The sequence below is a fragment of the Pan troglodytes genome, chromosome 3 (assembly GCF_028858775.2).
Source record: "Pan troglodytes isolate AG18354 chromosome 3, NHGRI_mPanTro3-v2.0_pri, whole genome shotgun sequence".
NCBI lineage: Eukaryota > Metazoa > Chordata > Mammalia > Primates > Hominidae > Pan > Pan troglodytes.
In genome coordinates, this window is record NC_072401.2 from 774,237 (window position 1) to 790,455 (window position 16,219).

Below are 16,219 nucleotides of genomic sequence, written 5' to 3' on the forward strand. Positions count from 1 at the left end.
GAGGAGCTCCTTCCCCAACATGGGTGGAGAAGTCGGACTGTGTGGCCCGAGGCATGGACTGGCCGCCATGGTGCCTGCTCAGACCTCCCCTCTAGAGACCCACACTGAGGAGTGGGGCCACGGCCTCCAGGCATCCCCACCACCCACTCAGCAGAATTGGAGTTGTCTCGTTCTGCTCAGGCTGCCGTAACAAAATACCGCACCAACCCGGTCTCTGAAACAGCAGACACTTCTCATAGTTCTGGAGGCTGGGAGTCCAAAATCAGGGTGCCAGCACGGTCAGGTTCTGGTGAGGGCTCTCTTCCTGGCTTGCAGACAGCTGCCTTCTCGCTGTATCCTCACGTGGCCTTTCTGTGATACATGTGTGGTGGAGAATCTCATCCTCTTTTTAGAAAGCCACCAGTGGTGTTGAATTAGGACCCCACCCTTGTGATCTCATTGCACCTCAATTACCTCCTAAAAGCCTTTTCTGCAAACAGTCACATTTGAGGTCAAGGCACAATAAATAAACTTTTGGGGAGACAATTCAGTCATATCTGACTGAGCGTGTTAAAGTCTCCAACCATGATCATGGATTCATAGCTTTCTCCTTGCAGTTTTTGCCTCACACGGTTTGATTCATATCCCTTAAGGATTGTTATGTCTTCTTGAACAACTCGACCCCTTTATCATTATGAAATGCTTTCTCTTCATCCCTGGTAGCTTTCTTTGCTCTGAAGTCTGCCTTGTCTGAAATTAAAATAGCTACTCCTGCTTTCTTTCCATCAGTGTAAACACGGTGTCTCTTTTTCCACTCATTTACTTTTAGTCTATATGTATCTAACTGTAAAGTGTGTTTCTTGTAGACAATATATAGTTGGGTATCATTTTTTATCCACTCTGATTTTAAAATCTCTGTTTTTTTTGTTTTGTTTTGTTTTGTTTTGTTTTTCAGAGTCTCACTTTGTTGCCAGGCCGAAGTGCAGTGGCGCCATCTCGGCTCACTGCAACCTCCGCCTCCTGGGTTCAAACGATTCTCCTCCTGGGTTCAAAATGTCTTCTGCCTCAGCCCCCCAAGTAGCTGGGACTACATGTGCATGCCACCATGTTTTTTTTTTAAGTAGAGACGAGGTTTCACCATGTTGTCCAGGATGGTCTTGATCTCTTGACCTTGTGGTCTGCCTGCCTCAGCCTCCCAAAGTGCTGGGATTACAGGTGTGAGCCACCTCGCCCTGCCAAAAATCCCTGTTTTTTTAATTGTTGTATTTAGACCATTGATGTTCAAAGTAATTATTCATATAATGGGATTAACATCTGCCATTTTGTTACCACTTTCTATTTTTTGCCCTTGTTCTTTTTTTCCTGTTTTTTTTCCCACTCTTTTTCTGCCTTTTATGATTCTAATTGAGCATCTTATATGCTCAGTTCCATTTCTCTCCTTTCTTAGAATATGTTAGTGATTGCACTAGAATTTGCAATATCATCCCCAATTAATCCAAGTCTACTTTCAAACACTCCACTGCTTCACAGGTAACATGAGTTCCTTACAGCAACAACATAATCTTAGCTCCTTCTTCGTGTCCTTTGCATGATTTATGCCATTTGTTTCCATCATGTCTAAGCATATGTAAGCATATATGTACATAAGACACACACAAGATACATAAGGAGCCATATATAATTAAATGCATTGTTGTTATTATTTAGAGCTGTTATCTGTTAGATCAGCTAAGAATAAGAATATTAAAAATTTTATTTTACCTCACTGTTCCTTCTTTGGTGTTCCTCCTTTCTTTACATGGATTTGAGTTTCTGATCTATATTGCTTTCCTCTCATTAAAAAGCTTCAAGATTTTTGCAAGGCAAGTCTACTGACGACAAATTCCCTCAATTTTTGTTTTCCTGAAAAAGTCTTTATTTCTCCTTCACTTTTGAAGGATAATTTCATGGGGTGCACAATTTTAGCTTGGTGGGTTTTTTTCTCTCAACACTTTAAATATCTCACTCCGCTCTCTTCCTGCTGTGTGGTGCTGTGGTTCGGATGTCCCCTCCAAAAGTCCTGTTGAAATTTAATTGCCATTGAGACAATACTGAGAGGTGGGACCCTTGAGAGGCGATTAGCTCCTGAGGGCTTCACCCTCGTGAACAGATTAGTGCCATTATCTCAGGAGTGTGTGCGTTGTCTTGGGAGTGGGCTCCTGATAAAAGGATGAGTTCAGGCTGATTTTTTCTCTGTCTCCCCTGCTGCGTCCCTGCTCTGCCCCTCACCATAGACTGACCCTGGCCAGATGCCAGCACCAAGCTCCTGGACTTCCCAGCTCCCAGAACTGTGAGCCAAATAAACTTCCTGATAATTTACCCCATCTGTGGCATTCTGTTACAGTGGCAGAAAATGGACTCAGACACATGGTTCCTGAGAGAAGGTGGATGTCATTCTTATCTTTGTTCCGCTACAGGCAAGGTGTTGGTGTTGGGAGGTTTTTTCTGGCTTCTTTCAAAATTTGTTCATGTTTGATTTTACATAGTTTAAATATGAGATGCCTAGGTGTCATTTTGTTTACTTGTTTGTTTTCTTTGGGGGCAGTGTTTTTTGTTTTGTTTTGGCATTTATCCTGCTTGGTGTTCTCTGAGCTTCCTGGATCTGTGGTTTGGTGTCTGACATTAATTTGGAGGATCCCTCAGTCATTATTGTTTCAGTTTTTTTGTTGTCCCCTCCTTCCTTCCTTCCTTCCTTCCTTGCTTTCTTCTGCTTCTGGTATTATTTGTGTTACACCTTTTATGGGTGTCCTACAGCTTTTGTATATTCTGTTCTTTTTTTTTAGTGATTGTTCTCTTTGCCTTTCACTTTTGGAAATTTCTATTGAGCTATCCTCAAGCTCAGAGGCTTTTTCTTCAGCTGTGTCCAGTCTCCTAATGAGCCTATCAAAGGCAGTCTTCATTTCTGTTGCCGTGTTTTCTATCTTTATGTTTCTCTTTGGTTCCTTCCTAGACTTTCCATCTGTCTGCTTACATTGTCCATCTGTTCCTGTGTGCTGTCTACTTTACCCACTAGAGCTCTTGGCATCTTAATCATTGCTGTTTTAAATTCCTGGTCTGATAATTCCAACATAACTGCCTTGTCTGGTTTTAATGGTTGTTTTGGCTCCTCAAATTCTGGTGTGGGTTTTTTTTTTTTTTTGCCTTTTAGTATGTCTTGTAATATTTTCTTGATAGCCAGACATGATGTACAGAGTATAAAGACCTGCCGTAAAGATGCCTTTAGTGATGTGGTTGTAAGATGTGGGGGGAGGGGAAGCATTCTAGAACCTTCTAACCAGGCCTCAGTCTTTTTTTTTTTTTTTTTTAATTTATTTATTTTTATTGATCATTCTTGGGTGTTTCTCACAGAGGGGGATTTGGCAGGGTCATAGGACAATAGTGGAGGGAGGGTCAGCAGATAAACAAGTGAACAAAGGTCTCTGGTTTTCCTATGCAGAGGACCCTGCGGCCTTCCGGCCTTCCGTAGTGTTTGTGTCCCTGGGTACTTGAGATTAGGGAGTGGTGATGACTCTTAACGAGCATGCTGCCTTCAAGCATCTGTTTAACAAAGCACATCTTGCACCACCCTTAATCCATTTAACCCTGAGTGGACACAGCACACGTTTCAGAGAGCACAGAGTTGGGGGTAAGGTCACCGATCAACAGGATCCCAAGGCAGAAGAATTTTTCCTAGTACAGAACAAAATGAAAAGTCTCCCGTGTCTACCTCCCTCTACACAGACATGGCAACCATCCGATCTCTCAATCCCTTCCCCGCCTTTCCCCCGCTTCTATTCCACAAAACTGCCATTGTCATCATGGCCCATTCCCAATGAGCTGCCGGGTACACCTCCCAGACGGGGCGGTGGCCTGGCAGAGGGGCTCCTCACTTCCCAGTAGGGGCGGCCGGGCAGAGGCGCCCCTCATCTCCCGGACCGGGCGGCTGGCCGGGCGGGGGGCTGACCCCCCCACCTCCCTCCCAGACGGGGCAGCTGGCCAGGCAGAGGGGCTCCTCACTTCCCAGTAGGGGTGGCCAGGCAGAGGCGCCCCTCACCTCCTGGACGGGGCGGCTGGCCGGGCAGGGGGCTGACCCCCCCACCTCCCTCCCGGATGGGGCGGCTAAGGCCTCAGTCTGTAGTGAACCTGTGCATTGGGCTGTGAACTTCACAAGGGTTTCTCAGCCGCCCACCCCTCACTTTCTTAGATGAGACAGGATGGCTCGAGGGGGCGGAAGTTGGATATTTCTCTTCCCCTGGCAGGTTATAGTCTAGCTGAACAGTTTCTCCTGAGGGCAGCTCTTGTTAAGGACAGAATGTTCTGGTGTGTTTCAAAATGATTCCATTTTCCATCCTCCTACTTGCAGAATGAGATTTTTCTGATATTCACTGTGAGAATGTGGTAGAACTCCTGGGGTAAAACTCACATACGTGTGGTGTCCACCATGACTGGGTCCCCCCGCTGTGGTGTCCCCCATGACTGGGTCCCCCCACCATGGTGTCCGCCACGACTGGGTCCCCCCGTGGTGTCCCCCATGACTGGGTGCCCCCGTGGTGTCCCCATGACTGGGTTCCCCCATGGTGTCCCCCATGACTGGATCCCCCCGTGGTGTCTGCCATGACTGGGTCCCCGGAGGAGTTTGGAGTTGCCCACACTGAGCCTCCAGGGATCTATCAGCTACAGTTCGGGTTTCCCCGCCCTGGAACAGGCTCCTGAGGTGGTTTCCACGGATGCATCTCTGCTCTGGCAAACCATGGCCCCGTCATTGACAGGCCAGCGCCCGCCAGCCCCTCAAGTCTTGGGTGTACCAGGTACCTACGTCTTCACCGCTGTTTTGGGTGTGGGAAGAATTGTTGATTTTCAGTCTGCTCAGCTGACTTGTTGTTAGGGTGGAGCAGCAGCTCCTGAGCTCCTCACGTGAGGTACCAGAGGCTGGAAGTCCAGTTTGGGCAATGGCAGGTGTAGACTCAGAACGTTCCATGCGCAGGGGCTCCCCCGAAAGGCGTTCTTTCCCCAGGGCTCCTCCGAGCCTGGCTAGTACGGTCTCGAACTGCAGTCTGAGGCTGGTCCTGCCCAGCCACCTACCTTCCCTCTCCTTCCACAGGTACCACAACCACACCCCCACCTGGGGTTCCCCACCTGCCCCTCCTTCATCTCCCTTCTACCCCTCGCAGGGAGCCCCCATCCCATAAATCCACTTCCTATTCTGCCTTGGCATCTTCAGGACAAGTCCCAGGTGGCCTTGGAATGAACAAGCCCCTCCCTTCTCACGCGTACTTCTCGAGAATACCTGAAGAATGTGCCAGGAATGCAACCACCTGGTCTAGAAAAGGACCGGCCGGACAGCCCTGGCTCTGCTCCTGTGCCTCCTAGGGCAGGATGTCCCGCACACTGTAGCCCTGGGAGTCACCCCTGGCTGTGGAACCCAGAGCAGAGTGCACCTTTGGGATCCCTCAGCTGTGGTGTGAAGTGGGACACACATAGACAAGGCTCCATTCGTTCTGGGCAGCTTTCCCAAGCCTCGGGGACCCGCTCACCATGGATCCTAAGCTTCTGCTGTTCCCTGCTGCCTGCCTGTGAGTAATAAAGTTGTGTGTGTGTTCTGTCTCCCTGGACTCGTGCACGTGGGTTGATGCCGGTTCATGGTATTGGGAGTTCTCTAGAGTCCTCCCCTGAGGCTGAGTCCAGGGCATGCTGGAGTCCAGGGCGTCAGTCAGGTGTCCAGGTTGAGTCCAGGGCATGCTGTCTTAGTCCAGCTGTGTTGCTGTAAAGCATCACCTGGGGCTGGCTCATTTGTAAAGAAAGAGTTTTCTCTGGCTTACGGTTCTGCAGGCTGTACAGGAAGTCTGGCACCAGGGTCTGCTTCTGGTGACAGCTTCAGGAGCTTCCACTCGTGGGGGAGGTGAAGGGGACCCATCATGCCAGGGTGGGAGAAGAGGGGGGTGGGGGCCAGGCTCTAACAACCTGAGCTCACAGGAGGTGAGAGGCAGAACTCAGCCCCACGAGAGGGGTACCAGCTGTTCGTGAGGGATCCACCTCAATGACCCAATCACCTGCCACCAGGCCCCACGTCCAACATCAGGGATCACATTTCAACATGAGGCTTGGAGGGGACCAACGTCCAAACAAATCAACAGTGAACCTGCTTCCCAGTGTCTGCTTCCTGGGGAGTGCCAACTGACACCAGCCCCAGGGTCTGAATCTCTTGGTCCTCTGGAGCTGTGGGGTGAATCAGTGCTTCTCACGGGGGAGCTTCCTGTGGCTTTTTTTTTTTTTTTTTTGAGACAGAGTCTCATTCTATTGCCCAGGCTGGAGTGCAGTGGTGTGATCTCAGCTCACTGCAACCTCCGCTTCCCAGTTCAAGCAACTCTTGTGCCTGAGCCATCGAAGTAGCTGGGATTACAGGCACCCACCACCACACCCAACCAATTGTTGTATTTTTAATAGAGACGGGATTTCACCACATTGGCCAGGATGGTCTCGAACTCCTGTCCTCAGGTGATCCATCCACCTCGGCCTCCCAAAGTGCTGGGATTACAGGTACCCACCACCACACCCAACCAGTTTTTGTATTTTTAGTAGAGACAGGATTTCACCATGTTGGCCAGGATGATCTCGAACTCTTGACCTCAGGCGATCCACCCACCTTGGCTTCCCAAAGTGCTGGGATTACAGGCACGCACTACCACACCCAACCAATTTCTGTGTTTTTAGTAGAGATGGGGTTTCACCATGTTGGCCAGGCTGGTCTCGATCTCCTGACCTCAGGTGATCCGCCCGCCTCAGCCTCCCAAAGTGCTGGGATTACAGGCGCGCACCACCACACCCAACCAATTTCTGTATTTTTAGTAGAGATGGGGTTTCACCATGTTGGCCAGGCTGGCCTGTGGCCTTTTTGGTGGGCCTCCCCTGGCCTTTTAAATCAGGCAGCCATAGCTCTCATCTGCTGGTAATCCTCTTCTGTTCAACTGTTTCTTTATAATTTCATTCCTTTCTACCAGTTCAGTGATTGTTTCTCCAGAGAGTTGCCATTTTTTTTTTTTTTTTTTTTTTTTGGGACGGAGTCTCGCTCTGTTGCCCAGGCTGGAGTGCAGTGGCACGATCCCGGCTCACTGCAAGCTCCGCCTCCTGGGTTCACACCATTCTCCTGCCCCAGCCTCCCGAGCAGCCAGGACTACAGGCACCTGCCACCACACCCGGCTAATTTTTTCTATTTTTTAGTAGAGACGGGGTTTCACTGTGTTAACCAGGATGGTCTCAATCTCCGAACCTCATGATCCGCCCGCCTCGGCCTCCCAAAGCGCTTGGATTACAGGCATGAGCCACCGCACCCAGCCCAGAGAGTTGCCATTCTAACATTCATACCCATGGCAGCAGGATTCTCTCCCTACGCTGGTGTGACCCACATGCAGGGCACGCACACATGTGAGGGGCGCCCGCTGCGAGGAGGTGGTGCCTGCGCCCCCTCCAGGCTGCACCTCAACCTGTCCCACCCTAAAGTGAGACGGACTGGATCCCCCACCGGCCAGGGCTGCTTCGCATCACACCGGTTCCCCCTGCTCTCTGTGCCATCGTCCTCTCCATGTGGCTTCCCAAACCACGGACACCTGGCATCTCCATCAGCCTTGGCCCTGGGTACAGTGAGTGTTTTCCATGCATTTGTGGGATTTTTAAAATAAACTTCTGTTGCCCTCGTTAGATTATAGGCCTTGTGAGAACAGGGACCAAGTCTTTTATGGATGAGGGGCGGGTGTCCGGAGTTTCAACATGGCACTTCCAGGGCTACAAGGAGGTAAATGGATGAAGAGCTCCTGTTGAGTGGAGACAGAGGAGCCCTGAGGCCTCTTTATGAAAAAGCAAAAATAAGCACCATGGAGCAGGTGGTCGTGCCACTGGTGGGAGTGGGATCATCCTGCTAGGCACCAACCACCCCCAACCAACAGAGGAACACAGGCTCTGCCTCCTGCTCCGCATCTCCTCATTACACACAGAAATGTCCTCGGCTCGAGGACAAAAGCCCATCTGTATTCAGATCTGAGCAGGAGTGGGTGCCGCCCTCACATCTGGAGGGAGCCTGAGACTACCCGACAGGAGCCACAGGTACCACACGGTGAAGACCCCCTTCCAGACACACCCCTGCCCAGCTCCTGTGGACCCTCCCCCAACCTTTGCCAGGGGGGACCGTGGTCCTCTGTGGCGTGTCGTCTGCACCCGTCTTCATCGGGGGCACTAGCACCTGCCACACACTCAACAGCATCACTTCCCACTGGAAAAACAACGCCACAAGATTCTTCTTGGCGAGAACAAACCAGAAAATGGGACCTGAAGAAGCCGAGAGCCTCGCCTGTGGTCAGACAGCAGCTGAGCATGGGCAGAGGACAGAGCCCAGGCCGAGGGCCGCGGCCGCCCCCACCCACAAAGACCCCTGTCCTGTCCTGGGTGGAATTCCCACACCAGCTCAGGAGGAGCCCCACCTCCTCACCCTTCCTTGTCCTCATTCCAGGGAAATGGTCTGGAAGAGCACCAGCTCCCCACGGAGCTGACTGTTTCTCTGCTTGCCAATTTCATGAGATTTCTGATTCTGAGCTCGAATCTTCTCTCCACTTTCACCTCTTGCCATTCCTCATGACCGGTCCATTTCAACGTCAGGGCCAATTGTTCCTTGTACAATTGCATCTTTTCCACAGTTTAGTACAAGAAACTAGGATTCTCTTCATGTAAAAGCTATTTGATGACAAACACCTTGTTCTAAGTGACTGCCAGGAAGTGCTTGCTAATTTTAAATTCTACATTATGATGAGGCAAAGTTAGTAGGAGCCAAGGGACAGAGCACTCCCATATCTCCTCAGACACTCGCCAGGTGCATCTGTGGAGAAGCCGCCCAGTGAATCCTTGCATCTCACAGGTGCTTCTCACAGGTGCGTCTCACAGGTGCACCTCACAGGTGCATCTCACAGCTGTGTCTCACAGGTGTGCCTCATAGGTGCGTCTCACATGTGTGTCTCACGTGTGTCTCACAGGTGCGTCTCACATGTGTGTCTCACAGGTGCATCTCACAGGTGCATGTCACAGGTGTGTCTCACAGGTGCATGTCACAGGTGCGTCTCACATGTGTGTCTCACAGGTGCATCTCACGTGTGTCTCACAGGTGCGTCTCACAGGTGCATGTCACAGGTGTGTCTCACAGGTGCGTCTCACATGTGTGTCTCACAGATGCATCTCACGTGTGTCTCACAGGTGCATCTCACAGGTGTGTCTCACAGGTGCATGTCACAGGTGAGCCTCACAGGTGCGTCTCACAGGTGCATCTCACAGGTGCATGTCACAGGTGCATCTCACAGGTGAGCCTCACAGGTGCATCTCACAGCTGTGTCTCACAGGTGTGTCTCACAGGTGCATGTCACAGGTGCGTCTCACAGCTGTGTCTCACAGGTGCGTCTCACAGCTGTGTCTCACAGCTGCATCTCACAGGTGAGCCTCACAGGTGCATCTCACAGGTGTATCTCACAGGTGTGTCTCACAGGTGTGCCTCACAGGTGTGTCTTTTTGACTGTGTCAAGTCCAACCCAATCAGGGTCCCCCAGCATCATCAGTAGGTATGTAGGGAAGTGAGATGGGGAAAAGATAGAACCAATAGTGTGCCATGGAGCAGTTACCTCTGGGCCCCTGCAGGTAAGGGAGCTGCGGTGTTCACACACAACTCCCATGGTCATGGCTCAGGGTTCCCCAGAGGCTGTGGACTCCTTGCCGCCCTGAACCTACTCACCTACAATCACGACGGGCTCCTGGGGCAGGACAAAGCCACAGGTGAGGAACGCTGTGCTGCGGGCGGAAGCTGCTGTCACAGTCGTGTTAGGGTGAGTGGGCTATGGCTGCAGACTGTGGGCTCCTCCCAGCCAACCCTCACTCCCGCTAGCGCCCCAAATCCTCAGTCCAGCACCCCTTCCCCGTCCCACCCACTCTCCACACTGAGCCCTCCCAGCCAACCCTCACTCCCGCTAGCACCACAAATCCTCAGCCCAGCACCCCTTCCCTGTCCCACCTGCTCTCCACACTGAGCCCAGCCACTCCACGCTCCCTTGGGCAGGTGGCAAGGCAGAGCCTGAGGTCAGCTGCCACCCCCAGCCCCACCCCAAGGCCCTCATGCCCCCAGCAAGGCCTCTCCAGCTCTGCGGTCCCACTCAAGATGCGCTTAGCTCATTTCACACGCAGGTGAGTGTCTCAGTTCTGCGGGCACGGAGGCCCCTGTGGGAGGGAGGTTGGCAGGCCCCTCGCTGACAGAGGGAGGGGAGCAAGGGGCAAAGTGGGGGTGTCCAGAAGGGGGTTGTGAGGAACTGGGGGACGGGAAAGAGCCCGGAGAGGAAAAAGGAGGTGGGGAGGGGCTGCGTGTGCATAGACCTCAGGGTGGGGCAACCGAGGACCTGAAGGCTGGTTTCCGGCCGCCATCCTCACATCCAGGCGCAATGTGAGCTCATCCCTGGGAGTTGGGAAATGCACCCGGCAGGCTCTGGAGGCTGTTCTGGGACTGAATGCAAAGCAGGCGACCCTCCCCCAGGCCCCAAACCCAAGCACTGCAGCGGCCCCACAACCCCTCCCCCCACCCACATCCCCACTCCCCCGTCCCCAGTGAGAATTCACTATTTTTAGGAAAAAGGGGAAGCCTCTCAGCAGATCCTTGAAAGGAAGTGACTTTGTGACTAAGTGGAGGCAGGAACATCATGGCACAAGGGCACACGTCGCACGCCCAGCTGGGCCCACTGTGGACGGCGCAGATGCTGCCCTCAGAGCAGCCTCCGAGACAGGCAGCTGCAGCGGTGCAGCCCAGGGCCCTCGCAGAAGCTTCCCTGGGGCCTGGCCTCGTGCTGAGAGAACTCTGCGCTCCTGAGGGCACCTGGCTGTCATGCACACGTGCTCACACATGAACACACACACCTACACGTGCGCACACTCACACCGTGCACACACGTATGTGCACACTCATGCACGCGTGCACACACGTCTACCAGCTGAGTGCAGTAAAAGAACCACATGAAAACCTTGCATCCTGGTTAAAAGTATGGTGACAACATGGACAGACAAACTGGAAAAGATGGGAAGAAACCTTAAGCCCAGGATCTGGCAGCACAAAGGTGCCTGGAAAGCGACAATCAGCGTTTTTATATTCAGGGAAATCAGGAACACTGCCACCCGCCCGCCAGGCTGGTGCCCATGCCAGACCCAGCCAAGGTGCTTCTGGCCACATCACCCCTGCTGGCCTGCAGGGAGCTGGCCCAGGAGCCGAGATGCCTATGGGAGCAGGCAGGGCTTGCTGAGGTGACAGCGGAGAGGAGAGGTCGGGCTTTGTTGCCAGGCAGCCCCCAACATTCAGGTCCTCTTTCCACCGAAAGCCATGTGGCCTCAGAGCGGCGTCACCCCGAAGCTTGTCCCAGCCGGGGCCTGACAGCAGGTAAAGGCTGACTAGCAACTCTGCATCCCTCAGAGTGTGGGGGAAGGTGGATGTGGTCCCACCTCCACATCCAGGGTCCCCTTGCTGGCCTCTGGGCATTTGGGTCCTGGTGTGATTACCCGGCCCCCTCTCCCTGCACAGGGGTGAACTGCATCTCCTGGAGGCAGGGCCAGTGCCCCACCACCTCCCCAGCACACCCGAGCCCAGGTCTGGGCTCCCAGGAGGGCCTGGGGCCACCTGTGGGACCAACCCAAACCCTCAGGCAGCTCCGCCAGCAGAAAGCGTCATGCTGTGTGTGGGATAACCTCCTCAGGGGATTAGTTCTCAGGGCCTGGTCTGCTAGAAGCTAAATGCCTGTGCCCAGCCACCCATGACGCCTGCAACAGGCAGGAGATCCCCCAACAGTTACTCCCAGCCTTCATTCCACAGGGTCTGGTTTTCCTGGAAGGTGGGAAGTCCCAGGGTCCGAGGAGAGGGAGCGCAGGCCCCCATTTGTAGGGGTGAGTCAGCTGACCCGCCCCCGGGGTTCCTAATCTCACTAAGAAAGACTTTGCTGATGACAGGGTTTCCTGGGAGTCCATGCGTGCCTGGAGCAGCAGCGTCTCCAGGGACAGGCAGCCACCATGAGCCTCAGTGAGGAGCAGGCCCGGAGCTTTCTGGACCAGAACCCCGATTTTGCCCACCAGTACTTTGGGAAGAAACTGAGCCCTGAGAATGTGGCCGCGGCCTGCGAGGACGAGTGCCCGCCGGACTGCGACAGCCTCCGGGAGCTCTGCCAGGTGGAGGAGAGCACGGCGCTGCTGGAGCTGGTGCAGGATATGCAGGAGAGCATCAACATGGAGCACGTGGTCTTCAAGGTCCTGCGGCGCCTCTGCACCCTCCTGCAGGCCGACCGCTGCAGCCTCTTCATGTACCGCCAGCGCAACGGCGTGGCCGAGCTGGCCACCAGGCTTTTCAGCGTGCAGCCGGACAGCGTCCTGGAGGACTGCCTGGTGCCCCCCGACTCCGAGATCGTCTTCCCACTGGACATCGGGGTCGTGGGCCACGTGGCTCAGACCAAAAAGATGGTGAACGTCGAGGACGTGGCCGAGGTGGGTCTGTGCGGAGCCTCAGGGAGGCGGCTGTGTGCATCTCTTGCACCTGTCCAGGTGTCTAAGCATCAGCTCGGATCCTCAGGCCTCCAGGGAGGCCTCTTGTCAGGGCACAGGCTTGTTCTGTGCTGAGGAGCAAGTACCTAGAGCCCCCTCCCTGCACTGTGCCCTGGCCGCCTGCCTCTCCGACTCGGCTTCTGGCTCAAGCTGACATCGCGTGGCCACTGAGTTGGTTAGACCTGAGTCTAGGAGCCTCAGCTGAAGCAGACTCAGGCTCAAACCGGGGTGCCCCTGATTCTGCATCCACGTCCCATGGTGGGGACCGTGTAGTCCCTGTGAGGACCCCTGGCTTCCAGGAAGACTGACCAGATGGGGGCTTCAGGGCTCTCTGGGCTGGGAGGGAGGCCCTGCCTTGGGATTTGGGAAGAAGAGGTCACAGTCGAAGGTGGTGCAGACGCCCACAGGGAGGGAGAGCCAGGGGAACCCCAAACTTCCACTGTGGCAGAAGCAGCTTTATCCCATGGGAGCCCACGCCAGCCGCCAGGGGAGAACAAACCTGGTAGCCACTGAGCACAGGGGTCCAGGGTGGGACTGGGGAGGGACAAGAGACAGAATCGAGACAGGCTCACTGGAGTCACTGAAGGAGGGAAGGGCAGGGCCTGTCCATGCAAAGCCTGGGCTAGGGCAGACGCTTCCCGAGGACAGAGGCGGTCCTGGCGGGACTGGAGAACAAGCAGGGTGTGAGGTGCCTGCCAGACTGGGTGAGGGCAGCGGCCAGCAGAGACCTGGAAAGGCCCTGAGGAGCTGCCCGGCAAGGGGGCTCTGAGGAAGAAGGGGAGGGGGGAAGCCCCTTCTCCCTGTCCTGCACCTGTCCCAGCTTCCTCTCCCCTTTTCTGTCCCCACAGCTAAGGAGGCTGCAAGAGGCCCAGGCAGCGTCCGCTCTTGCTGGATGAGCCTTGGGAATTACCCACCAGGCCGCCAGCCCAGGGGCAGGTGTGGTCCCTCTTTCCCAGGCAGCTGGGGAGTGGCAATCCTGGTTTTTTTTCGTTTGTGGTTTTTTTGTTTGTTTGTTTGTTTTTGTTTTTTTTTGAGACAGAGTCTTGCTCTGTCACCAGGCTGGAGTACAGTGGCATGATGTCAGCTCACTGCAACCTCCATCTCCCACGTTCAAGCGATTCTCCTGCCTTGGCCTCCTGAGTAGCTAGGACTAGAGGTGCCCGCCACCACACCTGGCTAATTTTTGTATTTTTAATAGAGACAGAGTTTCGTCATGTTGGTCAGGCTGTTCTCGAACTCCTGACCTCAGGTGATCCACCTGCCTCAGACTTCCAAAGTGCTGGGATAACAGGTGTGAGCCACCGCACCAGGCCGGAAGTGGCAATCCTCTTATCCCAATGGCAGTAAGCAAGCAGCAAGGCAGTGACCTAGATTCAGTAATCCCTGGGTTACCTTCATCTCCACCTCCCTCCTAAGAAGTGGGGCACCCACAAATCAATCGTGCATCAGGAGCATGAGTTACCAGGAAGCCAGGAAACTTCACAGCAGTGGGGCCTGGGGTGGACACCAGCTGCTCCTCCCTCCCCCCGTTCCCTCCTCCCTCCTCCCCTCACTCTCCTGCCACCCTCCTCCCTCCTTTTCTGCCATCCTCCCTCTCTCCCTTCCTTCCTCCTGCACACAATCCCCAAGACAACTTCTCATCCCCACCCTGTCCCAAATCTGGGCTGTGTCTTTCTTGCCCCCAGGAGTTTGTCCCCCGCTGCCACCACCCCTTCACCCCTTTGTCCCCACCCGGCTGATGGTCTCTCTTCCCTGCTCTGCGGGTCCCCCTCAAACTGCTGGGCTGTCCTAGGTCCGTCCCTCGGCCTGGCCTGTTCCCCAGGGCTGTTCCAGGTCCTGCCACCCCCACCCCCAGTGCCATGGCCGCACCTGCCCCAGGACTGACCTCCAAGGCCTCTCCCCTGCCCAGTGTAGCTGTTGCCATTCCAAGGGACTGGGCATGGTGTCTGTCCCTCCATTCTGTGGAGTCTTAGTTATCTCAGACTAAGGGAACAGAAACTTGAGTCTGAATTGCCACCAAAAAAAGCAAATCTTGATGAAGTGCAAATCCTCATGAAGTGCAAATCCTCATGAAGTGCAAATCCTCATGAAGTGCATCTCAGCACCCTAAGCACTGCCAAGTGGCTTCTGGGTTCATGTCTCAGTTTACAGAAGGGGGGACTGAGGCAGAGCACACCTCAGTCTGGCCCACTGCACCCTCTTTGGAGGGCGTGAGCCGCACCGGCCATTTCAGGAGAGCAGCTCGTGGCTGTGGTGGAAGAGTCCCTCAGACGGGGCGTGGGTGGCCAGCACGCAACACCCGGGCCACCCGGAGTCTCACCCTCCTGCCCGGGCCACCCGGAGTCTCGCTCTCCTGAGCCTTGTCTCCCTGTTTACACTGGGGAACTAATGTCTGCCTCTCAAGGGCGCTGCAGCGGCTAAACCAGCCTGCTGCTGAGCACAGGCGGGCCCTGAGTCTGCAGGGCAGGCAGGCCCCGGGTAACCAGCTCCTCCCTGAGCTGCAAGCGTCCATCCTCCTGGAGCTGAGGGTGCCAGCCCAGGGTGAAGGCTGCAGTAGCCTGGCCTGTGGGCCCTCTTGTCCCCAGGGGTCTGTCCCAGGAGCCACCATGGAGGGAGGGGCTGCCCAGGGCTCACACTCTCGGGCCTACAGGGAGCCCAGGCGGTGCCAGGCCACGTGGGACCAGCTTCTGGGAGGTGCAGGGCTTCAGCTGATGGCTCCAAGTCCCTGTCTGCTCCCAGAACCCCACGACTACACATGTTGTGTGTCACGGCAGCCCCTCGGGGAGACACAGCGAATCCCAGGGCCTGCACAATGGGGGCCCTGCCGGGACTCAGGACTGAGCACAACCTTCCTGGAGCCTGGCCCAGGCCTGGGCATGGATTGTGAACCCTAAAACCTTGGGCTCAGGAACCACAGGTCCCAGAAGGTGGACACCAGGCCCCCCTCTATCCCTCCCAACATGTCAGAAGCCAATGGGCCAGCCGGGTGAGAGGCCCTGCCCAGCCACCCAGTGTTCATGGCCCCTAGACAAGCCTCTTGGCAGGAAGGAAGCACAGGTCGGGTGCAGAGAGGGAGGAGCGAGTGGGCCTGTGAGGTGACATGGCCTTTCCCATCCCCCGCTGTGCACCCCGGGCAGGGACGCCGCCCACACCTGATGAGGGGGAAGCCACCAGCCCCGCCATCACCCCTTTGTGGCTCCTCAGACCTGCAAGAGTTCACAGCGAGGGCAGCTGGGATGGATGATCCTGGTGGGCTGGTGGGGTTCGGCCACGGCCACCAAGTGGCGGGGCAGGACTCAAACCCCGGCTCTGACTGTGCAGCGGTTTCTGAGCCCAGCCCCAGCCGAACAGCCACGGACCCCGCAGTGCTGTGCATGCAGCCTCAGCCTCCACCACCTTCCAGCTCCTCTCCCTGGGACCGTCACGGGAACCCATCCCAAAGGCCTGTCCCGGGACCCTGGTGGGTCCCCTGACCCCTGCCCCAAAACACCTCATCACAGGGTCCTGCACGTCGCCAGCAGTCAAGACCCTTGGACTCAGTCCTGTGGTGGTCTCTACAAGGCTGGACAGAGCAGGGGTGTTGAGAACACGGGCTGGGTGGGAATCTGGAGATAGAGGGAGGAGGGCGGCA

General features: G+C 55.1%; 1 protein-coding gene across 16 annotated transcripts in view; it reads left to right on the top strand.

Annotated features, from left to right (window-relative positions):
* Window positions 1-16,219, top strand: part of LOC461041 (rod cGMP-specific 3',5'-cyclic phosphodiesterase subunit beta) — a 104,499-nt gene that overhangs the window by 37,049 nt on the left and 51,231 nt on the right. For 11 of the 16 annotated variants that reach the window (XM_063809304.1, XM_063809310.1, XM_063809316.1 and 8 more), the window contains 6 exons: window positions 4,703-4,805; window positions 5,219-5,570; window positions 7,216-8,912; window positions 9,715-10,206; window positions 10,642-11,440; window positions 12,004-12,531. In XM_063809304.1, coding sequence (XP_063665374.1) covers window positions 12,064-12,531 — 468 coding nt within the window. In that variant the 5' untranslated portion in view covers window positions 4,703-4,805; window positions 5,219-5,570; window positions 7,216-8,912; ... (1 more) ...; window positions 10,642-11,440; window positions 12,004-12,063. The remainder of the gene's footprint in view (window positions 1-4,702; window positions 4,806-5,218; window positions 5,571-7,215; window positions 8,913-9,714; window positions 10,207-10,641; window positions 11,441-12,003; window positions 12,532-16,219) is intronic. The other 5 variants (XM_063809305.1, XM_063809308.1, XM_063809306.1 and 2 more) reach the window with 4 other exon arrangements.